The sequence below is a fragment of the Gavialis gangeticus genome, unplaced genomic scaffold (assembly GCF_001723915.1).
Source record: "Gavialis gangeticus isolate Ggan-Ray unplaced genomic scaffold, GavGan_comp1, whole genome shotgun sequence".
In the NCBI taxonomy this organism is placed as follows: domain Eukaryota; kingdom Metazoa; phylum Chordata; order Crocodylia; family Gavialidae; genus Gavialis; species Gavialis gangeticus.
This window is the reverse complement of record NW_017729024.1, coordinates 103,188,690-103,204,715: the sequence shown is the minus strand read 5'-3', so window position 1 is coordinate 103,204,715 and position 16,026 is coordinate 103,188,690. Positions and strand designations below refer to the sequence as shown.

The 16,026-nt window shown below is 43.1% G+C and overlaps 1 protein-coding gene across 1 annotated transcript; it reads right to left on the bottom strand.

The window, feature by feature from the left end:
• Nucleotides 1–915: 915 nt before the first annotated feature.
• On the bottom strand, nt 916–12,421 carry KLF9 (Kruppel like factor 9). The gene is given in 4 exon segments (XM_019517469.1): nt 916–1,492; nt 2,757–2,891; nt 2,893–2,971; nt 11,175–12,421. Coding segments are annotated over 4 exon segments (804 nt in total). The 5' UTR covers nt 11,671–12,421; the 3' UTR covers nt 916–1,398.
• Between the last annotated feature and the right edge of the window lie 3,605 nt (nt 12,422–16,026).

Here is a 16,026-nt window from a genome sequence, read left to right as displayed (position 1 = left end):
GCCTGCTGCTGCCATAGAGGGAAGCACCAAGCCCCCCTCACAGCCCAGGGACCGCTTAGCCCGCTGGCAGCTCGCCTTCCCCCCCTGCTGCCAGAGAGGCCAGGTAGTTTGGGTGTGTGCACGACATGGGGGTTTAAAGGGCCTAAATTTAAGCAGTGTTTTTAAAAACCCACCACTTCAATTTAGGGCCCCCGTTTCATGTACACATCACTCAAAAGAAGGCAGAAAGTGTGTGTGCGCATGTGCAGGGGCAAAACTCTTCTCTAGGCCCTCAGTGATTCTTTTGTGAGCCTGCAAATTCACTGTTCTCCCTGGTTATGGGGTTATAACTGATTACACAAACCTTGAGAGAGCGCGATTTGAAATGGCTGATTTGACAGATGCAGAATGTGGTAGTGTGTCGTGTATGTATTTAGGAGGCTTTGTAAAGTGAGGTGGAAGAACCTGCTGACATGCAGTGATTGTGCAATCAGCAAAGATGGACAATGCCTGTTGCATTTTGTCCAGTATTTACTGAAACTACAGGTAGGTGTTTAAGAGCCCACAGATGGAGTAAGTTGAGACAGGCATCAGTATATGCTTATGCAAGGAGATGGCCAGTGCCACCTGAAGCTGAATTGGGTGTTAACCCTGCCTTCACCTGGTCTATGCCATATTTATCAGATTTGTTCTGATATCTAGTGCAAGGCAGAGAAAAGAGGTGATAAACAATGTTGTTACTTGAGGCAGGCAGAATTAAATGCTGGCAATCATTGTTATTAAATATTGTCTCTTAGTGGTGGGTTTGCATCATGTGGCAGGATGCACTTCTAAAATTACTTATTGGTTTGATTTTTTTTAAAGCTGGGTAAGCAATAGCATGATGTACTGGAATGGTGATGCACTGTGTGTAGATTAAAGTATAGATAAATGAAATAATGATGCAAATCAACTTTATTTAAAAGCATACACAAACCAGCTGACATAAGTAAGAAGGAGAAAAATAACAAATTGCACAGAAAATTGTTTGAAGTTATAAAATTCACATCCAAGAAATACTGGTTCTTTGTTCTGTTTGCTGCCAGGGACACAATAAGGCATGTCATGAAAGTACTGGGGAGAGAGGGAACAGGCATGAGGCAGTCTAGTATGTGCTGGTTGTGGTTCTGAGCATCATAGGAAGTGGCATATGCCTTTGCCTCTGCATCTATTCTCTGGAATCAGAAGTCCTCTTGCTTCAGCAGTTTCATTTTGTTATCATGCCATATACATTCCATCATTGATTCTCTGTTCTTCTGCCTAAATTAGTCTTGTCTTTCCCAAAATGACCAGCTTTTTCTTCCTTGAATCTAAAAATTGTATAAGAGTCCTTTGCATGCCCATCTGCAAGTCATTTTCTGTTTCCTTCCAATAAGATGATCAAGCATTTAGCCAGTTGTGATCCCTGTTGCTAGTCTCCTGCTCTGTGATGTGCCAGCATTTCCATGTGGTAGTCCTGCTGCTGCAGCAGTTTCTGAAATGAACAATAATAACGTTGTTAATAAACTTAGTAATGGTACAGATAATCCTCAGTATTCCAAAGAATGCAATGCAAAAATACTCCTTTCTAGTCACTTTCTCATTTTGGAGTCTCACTGGAAAGAGATGGTATGTACTACTAATATTCAATATGGTAAGAGCATAAACCAATACTTTTTTTCCTAATTTAAAATCAATTATTTAGGGTTGGGGGAGGGAAGGAGGCAGAGGGAAGATTTAGGAGCTGAATCTCAGTTGGCTCAAAAGAGATTACTCAATCCAGACAAAAAGCTGGTAGTGAATCCTTAGTCTGAGGATTCCAGAAGGGAAAAAAATGATAACACTGGTTTCAACAGGTTCAGAGCAAAGCTACTAATCTTGCACTTGAGTTATTCTCATAGTAGATAAGTAAGCAGGCTCTAGGATGGGAAAGCTATAATGACCTTCTCTGGGGATATGTGGAAATTATCTTTTCTCTTAATTTAATTGCTAAGACTAGCTGAGTGCTGAATTTTAAAAGACTTTCAGGGATCACTTGGGGAAGAGAGGAAAAAGTTAAGATAAATTATCTTTGCTAGAGTTCTCAGTAAAATTTGTTGGCTGGTAGCACTGGAGATGGACAAGGTGATGTTTTCACAGCCTTACTACTAGTTAATTGAAAGTAGTTTGCTTTCAAGTAGTGTTTATGCATTAAAGAGAATGATAGAATGAAGTATATTTGCAACGATATGAGTAGCTACCTAGCTATATGCTCTTGCTGGACAAATGGGCCAATGGATAATGTCACATACATGGTGGAATCATGCTGACTATGATGCAATTCATTGCATTAATATTTTTCTGCTCTGACATTTAGTATTTGACTTGTCAACAAGATTTGATGCTTTTCTTGTTGACCTTCATTTTGAGTCTGACCGTGCAATCTGGCTAAGTTAGATACTGTGTATTGCATGCCTGAGGCATCTGTCCTTATTTGAGACACCTGTTGTTGTAGCCAGACATGGAGAACTAATGTCCTGACCTCTCCATCTGTTCCATAACAGAGGTATGTAAACTGGGGGAGGAAGGGAAGGTGGGCCCAGGAAGATGCCCATAATGCTGTGCTGCAAAATCAAGAACGGTCGGGGGGCTTCTGTTGTTCTGTGAGACTCTAAGCACCCACAAGAATGAAGTGATATTTGTAAAGCACCAGACACATCTTCCCATGGTCATATCATGCAAAACCAACCCAACTGGTACAGATAATAAAAACAACATACCTTATGTACCCCTTGGTCTCCCAGCCCACTTGAGTCTGTCTGGCTACTGGAGCTGGAGCTGCCCTTGTCCAAGAGGTCAAGAGATCCTGGTAAGGTCTTGAGGACCCTGGTGGTCCTGGCCCACATTCCTTGCCTTGGACCACGATGAACATTTCCTCCTTTCTTGATTCAGTATTCAGCCTGGTGCTGTCTGTGCCTCCAAAATACCTCAGGCTCTATAGATGGATGAGTGCCAAGATATGGTCCAGTTCATTGCAGGAAAAGAAATAGGGCTGGTTTTCCTCTTTACTCTTAATGACTGCTGTTATTGTATGCTTTCATACACATGCCCATTGGCCTCTTCTCCCACTGCTGTTTTCCCACCCCAAATAATTTTTCTCCTGGTCACTGCATGTGAACCCCAAGTCAGAATCCAACATGTTCAGAGTTAACGTTCAGCTGCGGCTGAACTCTCACAGGCATCTAGACATTTACCTCTGGGTAGCTGACAGGATGCCTGCAAAATAGTTCTTTTTCTTCTGAGGTATGTTGTAAATTGTCTTGCTAAAATCCATGCAGTGATCTCAAACCTCCAGACACTGGCAAGAAATAGCACACAATAAAATTTAAGGTGAGGGTGGTGCTATTTTGGTAGGTAAGGGGCTTTTAGAAAACTTGAACCTAGGCTAGCAAAGGATGGGAATTAAGGCAGAGCATCTAAGCAGCAAGGGTTAATCTATAGAACGTCAATGAGCAGATCATTTACACAAATGGGATTATTACACCAATAGCTGGAGCACCACAAAGGGACTTATATGCCTAAAATGGAAGTTTGGCACCCACTTCCATCATTTAGACATTTCTAAGATTGTCAACACCTCAATTCACCTTTTGCCTAACCTTCAGGTGCCTAAGATACAAACCTAGTTAAGTCCTGACATTGTTAAGCTACATAGAGCCCAAGAACATACCTACATTCCAGTTAGAGACTTAAAGTTACAGACTTAGTTCTAAGACCTTATCTTGCTTGCCCAACAGCCTTAACTGATAGTCTTCCCTACTGGATTGGACCCCCACACAATACAAAACATCTATTTTTGGAGAGGTGTATCAAGTTTTATACCCAATAGCCCTCTGGTGAACTGCTGAGAGATCTGAGAAAACTTTCCAGATTTCTTTTCCTGATTCAGAGCAGGGACCTGCCACTCATAGAGAAGACAATGCCCTAGCCTCCAGCCTTTAAGAGTTCTGGGGCAAGTTTTTTTCACTGTCCAGATGATGCTGTTTCACTTCGTACAAATAATTAAATATTCATTGAATCAGAGAGAGATCGACTCTACAGCCTGATGGTTAGGATACTTACTGAGGATGGAGGAGAGTTATGTCTGTGTTCTTACTTCAATTAATAATTAATTATTTCTACAAAGTAGAACAGTTTCAGCAGAATGAGACACTTGTCCAGAATGGTGTAATGGTCAATACGCTCTCCTGCCGCCTGAGACACTTGGGTTTAAGCGCCTTCTTCTGATCCTGCAAAACTTGAAAAACAGGTTTCCTACCTCCAAGTTGACTTACCTAACCCCTGTGCTATGTGATATGATGAGACAGGGGAGGTTTTTCTCCCTGAGTGTAAGAGAACTGATTTGGCCTATGTACCAAACTTAAAGACAGGTTTTCTAACCTAATACAGTCATGTAAACAAAAATGCAGCTAGCTCTGCTTTTGAAGCAATGTGTAGTTCATATTGTGGTGTGTTCCTCTGTATACCCATTGATGTATTTTAGATGCATAATGTATGTTAGGAATATTAAATGGTGATTAGCTGCCAAACTGCTCAAATAGATCCCTGGGCAAAGCTACAACACATGTAAGTACCATACTTGGTACTTGTTGCCTCTATATTCTGTGTATGCATTATTTTCCTGTTAATTCATTAGTAGATTATTCATCCAAAGTATATTAAGACAATCTCTGACTCTCTCTATATTTTCCTGTCTCGGATATTTATATAGGTTTGGCAGCTCTGCCAGTGTATGAATGCAAGTATGGTGCAGTAGAGCAATGTAGTTTACTGAATGTAAATGTATGTATCCACAGTGATCCTAATGATTAGGAGTGAGAGAGACAAACTGACAAAGGCAGTTAGGAAGAAATATACCAATTGTTCCCCAAACCACAGCACAACATGATATAGCATAGTTACTCATTAGAATCAGAGTTCCAGTATATCCATTACTCACAGGAGGTAGGAGTGAAAGGATAAATTAAAGCTGTTTGAATGATACCATACTCCCCTTTACTGGCTTTATGTCATTTTCCATACCAAATTAAAGTTATTTAGTTTACCCTGCTACTTGTCTCTGATATTTTCTGTCTTGGTCCCTTCTTCTCATACCACTTGACTAGTTATCCTCATGTTATCCTTCATTCCTTTCTCTGTGCCTTCTTATTTGCTGCACCTTGAATCTTCTCGTCTGACTTGCCTAGGTGCTTTTTTTTCCATCAAGTCTCTTTATAACTTTTAAGCTTTTTTTTTTAAAAAAGCAACCCATATTTACCTGAATCCAAGACGACTTCAAATTTAAGATAACTGTCCCCAAATAATTAAATTCTATACACAAAATTGATACAACTTGTTATAATTTTCTATGTTGTGGCTCTGACTCTAAGCCTGGGTTGGGGCTGGAGCCTCAGCAGCATTCTGCCCCTCAGTGCCTCACCCTCAAAACCTAGACAAGGGGCTTTTTTCTTCCATGTTGAATGGAGGGAAAAGACCTTGTTTTGGATTTGAATAAATACAGTAGAGCTTGTTGTTTTAGAGAAGTCTGAGTGTAAGCTACATGTCCTGTTTTCATAATATACTGTATTTACCCTAGGCAGGCTGTACAGTCTCCCCCATGCTCCCCCCTGAGTCATACAGGTCACCCCTGTTCCCTCACCACCAGTCTGCAATATCCCATGTTTCTCCCAGTTGCGAACTCGAGGCAGGTGGTGGCTCAGCTCTGGTTTCAGCCCCAAGCCTGGACCAAAACCTGAGCTGAGTCGCCACTTGCCGCAGACTGGTACTGAAATTGAAGGCAAAGTTTTTATTTCTCAATGCTCTTTTTTGGGGGGGGGGGCAGTGGGGAGGAGGGAACCTCGTGTTGTATTCAGGTAAACATAGTACACACATCCATGTATCTGTTAAGAAAATAGCTTTTTATATCCTTCCCTTAAGCCAGACTGAGTTGTTAGACTGTAGGTTGCTTTGGGTAGGCCCATGTTTAATTTTTTTTTAAACAAAGTGCCCAGCACACCATAGGCTGTACTGGCAATAATTCATAAAAAATAAAATCTTGCCTTTTAATAGTGTCCTGGTTCAAAAACTAAGACTTCAATAAAAGTAAATACCATATTCCTTTGAATATAAGATGCCTTTAAATTTAAGATGTCCCACCTTGTATGACACTCAATTGTAAGAAAAAGAAAACTTATCAGACAAAGACATATCTATGGTGCATATAATGACTTTCACCAAAATTTAAGATACAAGCCATTTCTAGAAAAAAAAAATCATTTTAACAAATGCATCCTATGTTTCAAGGAACCTGGCAATAAGTTTCAGGCTGATTTTGAACAGGATTTGTTAGGCAAGATGGTAGGCAAGATGGTCCTACCATACAAACAGCTTTCCCCATGTAGCCTGGTCCCTGTGCTTCTGCCAGGCAATGGAAGTAGCTTTGGGTAAGAAGATAGCTCTGTCTCCATGAGTCCAACCCTGCAAGTTCTACTCTTCACCAACTCACACTCGTGGCAATGGGCCTGTGCACATTGTGCCTAAGTAAGGCATGTGTGCCTACATAAGTGCATGATGAAGTTCCATAACTGTTTGCTCTTAGCACCGCCTCTCTGTTGAGATCACCACCCCTACATTCAAACATGATGGATGTAGGATCCAGTCTTTTGGAAATCAGCATGAATAAATCAAATGCACAACATATAGGCAACCATACGGTCATCAGGAGAATTATCTTTGGTCTTTTCAACTGAGGTCAGTTTTGAACTAGTGGTTATAGGAACTAAAAGCTCTAATTCTCCCTTCATCCTTTGTTTTTGTAACTCAGTTTGGTATTTCAGCGTCCTTTGACTGCTAAAAGATGTCACTGTTTTTAGCTTCACTCTATTGCAATGCATGTCCAATTCCTTGGCCTTGCTTTGCATGCTTGTACAGAAGAAGATGCTGTTAATAAAATGGCAGAAAATGGACTTGAGAAAAAATTATGAAATCATTTTTGATTGATATACTGGGGTAAATATTAAAAATTGAATGGCAGGGAGTAACAACTAGTGGACATGTATCTACTTAAACTGAAAACTGTTAAGCAGCAACAAATCAAATTGATGGCCTGGAAAACAAGTTCAGATTAAGAAATGCCAGGTTGATTTTTAAGAGTTTCTGGATGTATAGAGATAAGAGAGAAATATATATAGCAGGAAAAGTTTGCCTACCCCTGCTCTACAATGTCTAGTTGTGCATAGCTTTAGTATATCTAATAAAACACTCCAGTGTACTTGTGGAATTGCTCTCTTTTAAAAAAAATTAAGTGTTTTCTTGATAAACTAAACTTTTCAGTATACAGCTTATCACTAAGCAATGTACCTGGATTTTTGTGTTGGTATTTAATCACTTAGAATAGGGGTAGGCAACCTTCTCTAGCTGCAGGCCGGAATGACCCAACCTGAGTCAGAGGCAGGTAGGTACGCACTAGGAACCCGTTGTTGCTGGTGCCTGCCCCCGTGGCCGCATGGGAGACCAAGAACCCCTGCTGCTGAACACCAAAGCACCCCTGCTGCTGAATATTGCTGAAGCCTCACATCCGCAGGCCAGATCCAATGGACCTGAAGGCCAAATCTGGCCTATGGGTTGTGGGTTGCCAACCCCTACTTAGAACAACGGTACACTAGCATCAACGTTTTGACTTAGACCTACAATAGGGATTAAGGCCATGGACTCGCATGAGTGCCTACTCAACCTTCTTCTTTAAAAGCTGTCAGTACTGCTTGTAGGCAGGGATGTGGAATGTACAACATGCTAGTTTGCATGCCAAAACCCAGAGCGCTAGTCCATCCGATTTTTAATTTAGAGTAGGATGAATAGTTAAAATTTGGGAACTAACTGGAAATGATACTAAGTAACTTTCCTTGTATTTTGCATACCAGAGTTTTTCAAGGCTGCTGTTACATTTAGCTACTCTGTCTTCCAAATGATCTTCAGACTTGAAATATCTGGGCTGGCTGCTCCAGTCTTTCACAAAGGCTGAAAATGTTTAAAAACAATTTGAAGTGTGTGGTAGTACAGTGAATGTCCTTCCATACATAGATTTCTCTTTCTCAGCTCGTGTGTCTTGATATAATTTGCATGGGGCAGAAGTGGGCAAATCTATGAATCTCCTCCCACAAACTGCATGCACTATTTTATAAATCAAGACTACTATATTCAATCAGCAAAGTACTTTTAATTGGAAGACAATTGGAAGTTCAGCTGGATGGCTTGACCACCAACCTAAAAAATTAGAGAATGCTAGTTATTCTTACCTTGCTCACATAGGCAGTCATTGACGTACCTCAACTAATCTCAGCAGTTGCTATTGAATGACACAGAACAGTCCTCCGAATCCACCCCGCCCCCTTCTGAGCTAAGCATGCTGTGTCAAGAGCCCTGCCAGCATGGAGAGTGGAAGACTGGTAATCAAAGCCAGTTCTCTCTCCATGTGATACAAACAGAACTGCTTGACCAATGGGCAAGCCCATTCAATGACGCTTTAACTGAGAGATTCGTATTTAACTATCTCCTGTCTTAGGAAGGATGCATTTATTACGTATATATATTATAACAGTACTTTGAGAGATGTTTTCCTCCCTTTCCTCCTCTACAACCAGTATAAAAGTTCAGCAAAGTACAAAATCATCTGTCAAAAGGATGCCAAGATTTGGAATTAAATAAATAAAGTGCTGCAAAGGGTTTGTTTTTTTCTCACTTTCTTTTTTTTCCCCCCACATTCAAACACAACACCTTAATTCACAGCATCTTTTAAGCAGCTTCATACCCCAATACTGTGATCCCTATTACAGTTTAAACATATAGCAGTTATATCCAGACACTTGCACTAGAACATTTTAAAGAAGGTCTACAGTTGCCATGCTTATCATTTTTAAGCAGGGCCTGGGAAATCTGAATGACTGTAGCAGATACTTTTTGTGGCTAGGTTAACATTTTGCCATACTACTACATCCTCAAAACCATGTGAACTACTTTATGGTATTAAGACATCCAGTGTTACAAATGGTTTCTTGTGGGGAAAAAACCCTCCTCTTGACAGCATTGGTGGTAACAACTATAGCATGAGGTAATAAGGATAGCTGGACAGTGCAGCATTCCCTTGTTGCCATGCCAAGGGGATGCCATGCCATCATTTAGACTTAACAGCCCTCAGTCGTGGTCAAAAGTTAGGTTAATAGCAAAACTGTCATGTGACCAAGTAGCTTAGCATGTATGCCCTAGCGAAAATCCCTGAGACCTAGGTTTCTAAGTCATGTGTACTCAGAAGTATTTTACCAAAGCAGTCAGTCTGAATGAAGACAACATTAGCCTCAGTTTGTCATTATGTGAAAAGGGGAGAGAAATGTGAGCACCCATAGTCACTAGGCACTGAACTGAAACCACAAATTCATTTTACACAGGCCACATTTGACCCAAAAGTACTGGTAATTTACTTTTGGTCACTATCAACCTATATGCTGCGTACAAAACATGGAAGCAAAAATGAATGTTTCTGTATCCCATTACCAGTATGTCTTCCTTGACTACCTTTTCGTACCTTCCTTTTCCATACCTCATATATTCTGATTCATGCAGGAGTTAAATGTACAGTACACCTGAGGTAACAGACCAAAATGATTATTCAACAGGTGTTATAAAATACCAACAGTAAGCCAGATGGAGTGCACATACCTTTGAAAAATAAAAACAGGGGTTGAACATTAGTCATTATATAATCTTTAACAAAAGCTTTCCTTTTAGGCATGTGAATGTATTGCAGTCGTCTTTTATTTTAAAAATGGGCTCAAATCTCTGCTAGTGGCAGCAGACCAAAATTCCACTAATGTCAATGAAAGTGGTGCCTAGTTACAGCAAAGAATTTGGTCTTTATTCTTCTCATGCTTAATATTGGTGAAAATGGTAAGTGTTTCCTTAAAAACACCTGTCCTTGAAAAATATGTTCACCCCTCCTCCCCTAGAGCCACTGTGGTAATAAGACTGGTTACCATGAAGGTGGCTTTCATGTAACCTAGGACTCAGTGAGCTGCAGCCTTTCATCAGAAAATCTGGTTGTCAGAGGCTTATAAATAGGAGGGACGAGTGCATTAGAATGTTAACCACCAACAACTTTTGTTCATGCTATAATGGTAAATAAAAGTGGCTTTGACTTGTCAAAGATGGTTACATTTTTAAAACTGGGATTTGCTCTAAAGCTACCTTTGCCTTCCATGTCTATTTTTCATACCTCTTATATTCTGATTCATGTAGGAGTTAAGTGTACGGGTTTCTTCGTGAAAATTCGTAAAATTCGTCATCAAGCCACGACCTCCAAAACTGACCACGCCCTTCATCTCACAGCAAAGCTCATGAGGACAAGTCCTAACACACCGGATGAATCAAATGCAGCAGCTCTGAAATTTCTGACTTGGTAGCTAATCATATAACCATTGCATCATCTACTATATTGTCAAAATACTATGCTGTACTAAGCAGTGTTATTTAAAACCCTTCTGGAGACTGTTGGCCAAATGTATAGCCATCTTGGCAAGCAGAGAAGGTAGCAAGCAAGAGGCTAAAGGAAGGCTAATATTCAGCTCCTACGAAACCCTGCTGTATGTGCAGCTTTCATGCAGTTTTTGGTCAATTCTTTCCAGTCTCCTAGAACAAAATATAGCATCATTTGAACTGAACAGCTCCTCTACTGGACTGATCTTTCCAGTTTTATAGATGCAGGGAAGGGTGGTGGTGGTGAGGGGAGGAGGGGGTGGGGGGAATCTCACTGACATGACGGACAGGAAAACACCCAGTGCTCTCTATCCAAAATATACCTTATCATTTCATTAACATGCTACTTTGAGATCCTGATGTAGCCAGAAAGCCACTGGTAGCTGACAACAACAAGAAGGATAAGCCACAAACATGGAGGATGGGAGGTGAAAAGGTTAACATGTACAAAATAATCAGTAAGGGGGCAAACCAGGACAATCAACTTCCTGAAAATGCTTTTTTCTATTCCTTACAGCATTTCAGGGAAGTGGCAACCTTCATGACACAAAAATCACCGTTTCATTGTCAGTGCTGCCTTGTCACACTGAGTTAACCCCAACAGCCCCCCACTGTAAGGAGAGACCACAGCTAACCTGTATGCACTCTGTAATGGGCTTTAAGATGGGAGGATTTTCCATAGACTTTGCCACATCCACTGTAGGGACATTTGTGTCTTTTTTCAGTGGCTAGTTTCCCCTTTGCAGGCACTCCACTGTGGAGGAGAGAGGTGGCCACGCTGCCAGACTCCTGTCTTTCCACTGGGCTGTGGGAAGGGCTCGACCCAGATTCAGTGGTCACGTCGCTGTCTGATCCCACATCCTCATCTGGACTTTCTACACTGTCACTGCAGACGGAAGGGGTTGGGAGGGGTCTGTATTTGTTCAGGTCCAACAAGCTTTTAGCAATCGTGACCAAGGTACAATAATCCTTCCAGGCATCTCTGGGGTCATTCAGTTCCTTGGTCACTTCTTCGTTAGGCATTTTCAGCAGCTCTGCATCCTGAGGCTCATGCTCCTGCCCCGCAGAGCGGTTGGAAATGGAAACCAGGCACTGGGCAGCCACAAAGTCCATGTAGGCAACTGCGGACATGGTGTAGACAAGGAAACACCCAAGAGGAGAAGCAGAATCCGGGCAGGCAAACTTCTCTGTCCTTCCCCCTATGGGTTTTTTTTTTTTCTTTTTCCTTTTCTGAAATCAGCAGACTGCTGCCTTGGGGCTGCAGAGGCAGGAGCCGGGGGGTGGGGGAGGATCCGAGCAGGGAGCCGACCTCAGCCACGGAGCTTTATGTAACAATCCATGACTTCCACAGGCAGCCTCCACAACGTAGTACTACACTGGGGGCCCCCCCTCTCTGCCGGGGATCCCCAGAAACTCCAGCTTGCACTTCAGCCCTGGTAACAGGCACAGCGAAGGGTTATCGGCAGGCTCTCTCGGCAGGAGCGGCGGTCTCCAGTCATCCGTTTGCAATTCTCACAACCAGAGCGCCCCGAAGGTGCCGTGGCTCCCCCCGCCCCCCCGGCAGTCACCCGCGGCGCGGCGCGGCGCGGCGGGAGGCTCCCGGCACTGTCACCCGCGGCGCCGGCGGATCAGACAAAGCTCCGGGGCGCGGAGACAGTTTTCCCCACTCGTGCCCGCTGCCGGGTGCGCTCCCCTCGCCCGCCGCTGCTCACTGCTCCGGCATCCTCTTGCTCAGCAGCAATTTCGCAGAAGCCCATCACGTAAGGTTGCAACCCCCCCACCCCCACCCCCAAATTGGTCAGCGGGGAGGGTGATTCAACTCTGTTTACCTTCTCCCCCTTCCAGTCAGAAGAGGCTTTTTTTTTTTTTTTTTTTGCATGAGAGGTGTGTCTAGAAACCAGGAGCCCGGCCAATCCTCATGTTCCCTCCCAGCGCCTCGTGCTACTCCGGGATCCTCGGGGCTGCGAGTTAAAAGGGCGATGCGAGAGGCAGGAGGGAGAGGGGGGAAGCAGGAGCAGCGCGCAGAGCAAGCGCCAGGAGGACTGACAGGCTCCGGAGTGGCCTGGCTTGGGCCAAGCCTTGCCCCGCGCTGGTGCTCCCAGGGTGGGGGGCATCCCCACGCCCGAGGCTTGGTGGCAGGCCTCCCCGCTCGGCAGGCGCCCGAGTTGAGTTTCCAGCAGAGAGCTGGTTAATTGCCTAGCTGGAAGCCCTACAGTCCCAGCAACCAGCCAGCCAATGGAAAGTAAGTTGGCTGATGTCACTAAGATCAGTTTAGCCAATCCGAAAGAAATTCCAAACAGGGCTCAACACTTGTAAACCTAGAGAGAGATGGAGAGAGCGGCAGAGGAGCGTGCTTTCTGTTTCCTCGAGATGTTCAGCTGCACTCTCCGGCCCCGGAGGTTTGGAAGACCCAGCCAGAGTGGCTGGGGTGATCTAGCTGGGCACGGTCCTGCTTTGAGCAGGGGGTTGCACTAGATCAGTGTTTCCCAAACCGTGGGATGCGTCCCACTGGTGGGTCGCAAAGGTTGTGTATGTGGGACTTAAAATTTTCCATTAATGATTAATATAATATTAATGTGCGTGTAAGTGTAAAGATATGCTTCTTGGGAAAAGTGGGGTTTTGTTTTTACCGTGATGGGACCGGGGTTTTTTGACAAACTGGTTGGTGCAAAAGGTTGAGAACCGCCGCACTGACTAGATGACCTCCTGAGATCCCTTCCAACCCTTATTTTCTATGACTATGCAGGCATAAAGGGTCTTTCTTTCATATGGCTCTAGGAGCAAGAGCTATCGTCGTTAATTCCACATTCCCCAACCAGACCAATGCCCTATTGGAAAGCAAGTGTAACTCCAGGATGCTGCCCTCAAACTTGTATCTGAGGCAGGATGTTTATTAGGTGCTCCAGGGTTTGGTCAGGGCTTCCACAGTCTCAGCCAGGTGAGGTTTTTAGGTGCCACTTGTACATCAGGTGGCCACACCGGCCGTGTCCAGTGTGTGTCCTACTAAGGGTTGTCCACATGCTCCAATGAAAGACTGAAACCCAGTTGTTGCATTGTTGGCTCAGAAACAAGGTGTTTATTTGGGAACGTGTTATCTGCCCAAGATTTCCTCCAAGATTGTTCAGTGTTGGGGTATAGGAGGTGCTCAGTCCATGTCCAAAAAGGTTTTTGTGAAATCATGTGACAGGTTGGGGGATCTGGAAGATCTCTGTGGATGGGAAGGGCTGGATTACTATAGAGGGTGGGGGACACTGAGATGAAAGGAGCTACATCCCCAGTTCATTTAGACATCTATAAAATGCTAGGCAACTGCCTGTCGTGAGTGATGGATTTAAAATAAGGAGTGTTCACATGGCTGCCCCCCCCACAACCCCTTCAGAGGCAGCCATGTAAGCACTCCCTGCGCTGCCACCGCCTCCTCCTCCAGCCACAGGTGGGAGCGTTCCCTTTCCCCGTCTACCTCCACCTCCACTGAGCAGCGGGACTTCCCTCCTTTGCCCCGCTGCCAGCTGTTGGGTGGGTGCCCGTCTCCACCCCCTGCCCACCTCTGCCTCCTCCCCTCCTGGGCCCATGCAGCCAATCGCCGCCTGCCCTCTTGGCGGTGTATGCACAGTTGACCAAAAGCATTACAGGCAGACAGACAAAGTCCTTTATTATGTTAGAATGCTGCCTGGAGGGACTTGTTTTCCTTGGTGCTGTTTTTAATTAACCTAAGCCTGCTGGATTTGGTAATAAAGTTAAAAATCATCCATGGCCTGCAAAGACTATCATCATCATCACCACTTTATTTCACAACCTGCTAGAGTCGGCTCCAGGACTGTAGGGTCTGCAAGAGAAATGATGTGAGCTCTGCCCTAAAGAACTTACAAACCAAATGTTGAAATGCCTTAGGGAGCAGGACAAGTTATCGTGATGGGACCTGGAGGAAGGACAAGAGGAAGTTCAATATAGTTACACAGTTACTCAACAAAGGCAGAAACACAGCATGACAGCATGGAGGAAAACTCGTCTTATTTCTGATAGACTTAGTGATAGGCAGGTTTCAGCAATAGCTCTTTAAACTTTTCTAGAACATGGATACATGCTCACCCTTATGAATGTGAATAGTAGTGCTTTTGGTAAAGTTGCCTCAGTGTTCATAGTATCATGCAAACTTCCTTAGGCTTGTAGCATACAACAAGTAGGGAGACAAAGTGATCTGTTTATATCAAGCACCTAGGATGTTTATAAGGGTGGCCATTTTAATTGTGCTTTTATGAGTAAATGGTTGTGTACATATATTTATCTGTGGATCTTGAAAGAAAAAACTGTCCCATCTGTTTAAAAGTCGTACAGAGTACATGCTGTAGTTTAAATTTTTGCCCCAGGCCTAATACCTAAGCTTAATAAAACATAAATCTACATCTTATATCTGTTTTTTTTTAACAGCTTCTAATTACCTTTAAAACTTAAAGCATATTTAATTAAGGTGAATAAGTGGAATGTACCACATGTAAACAAATGGGTTTAACCTTCTCCCTAAAAAGAAACCACATGTCTAGATTAATGCAAAGTTACCTGACAAGCTGCTGTTGTACATATTTTGTACGTATTTACTGTCATACTTTTGATTCTGGTTTAGCCACATCTTACCCCATGGTATCTCACTGATTCCTCTAAACTATTTGCTTTATCTTGAAAATCAGCTATACTGAGCTCTTGAACAGTGTGTAGGCAGGATCAGAAGAACATTTCTGAATGCATCTCCTACAACAGTTTGATTTAAACTCATATCCCATTCTGCTGTATAAGGAGTTTACAGCTATAATGGTGAGTTTAGGCCCACAGCCTGTTGTGGAGATCCTGGCCTGTTCAGGTTTGTGGAAGACAGTCCTAACGTGGTATTCCTTTTGGGTGGAATTTATAAGCAATATGATGTGTGTGTTTTAACAGATAAAGTGTCACCCAACTGAAATGCAATCAAGTAACCACTGCCTGACATTGAGAACCTACCCAATTATTGCCTGATTTCTACCTATCCATTTCTCCATCTTCGCTTTTATTTTACTTATCACAGTGCTTGGGTGTTTTCATGGCATCTGAGCATGTTGTGAAAGAATGGATGGCCAAACAAATCAATGTCCGGCCATTGGCACAACATAAGAGTTTTCAAGAACAAAGATGGCATAGAATTGCTGTTGGTTTTCTTCATGGTACTTGGTTCTGTGCAATTTGCTCCAGCTTTATTATCTGCTTTTGCTATTATTATTCATGATATGATTTTAATAAATGCAATGTGCTTAGTGTTAAAAGTTAACTAAACTGACTTTGAACTCTGGGAGTTCAAAGAGAAAGTGATTTCCGTAAGAAGTACTCTGCCCCTATCTCAAATCTTCATTTGTAGTATGTTAGCTTGTATATTCTTAAATATCAGGAAAAAAATAGGAAGAATGTCTTTGAATTTACCAACCTAAAAATTTATAAAGCCCCTTCTGAGTGTCTTCAAAA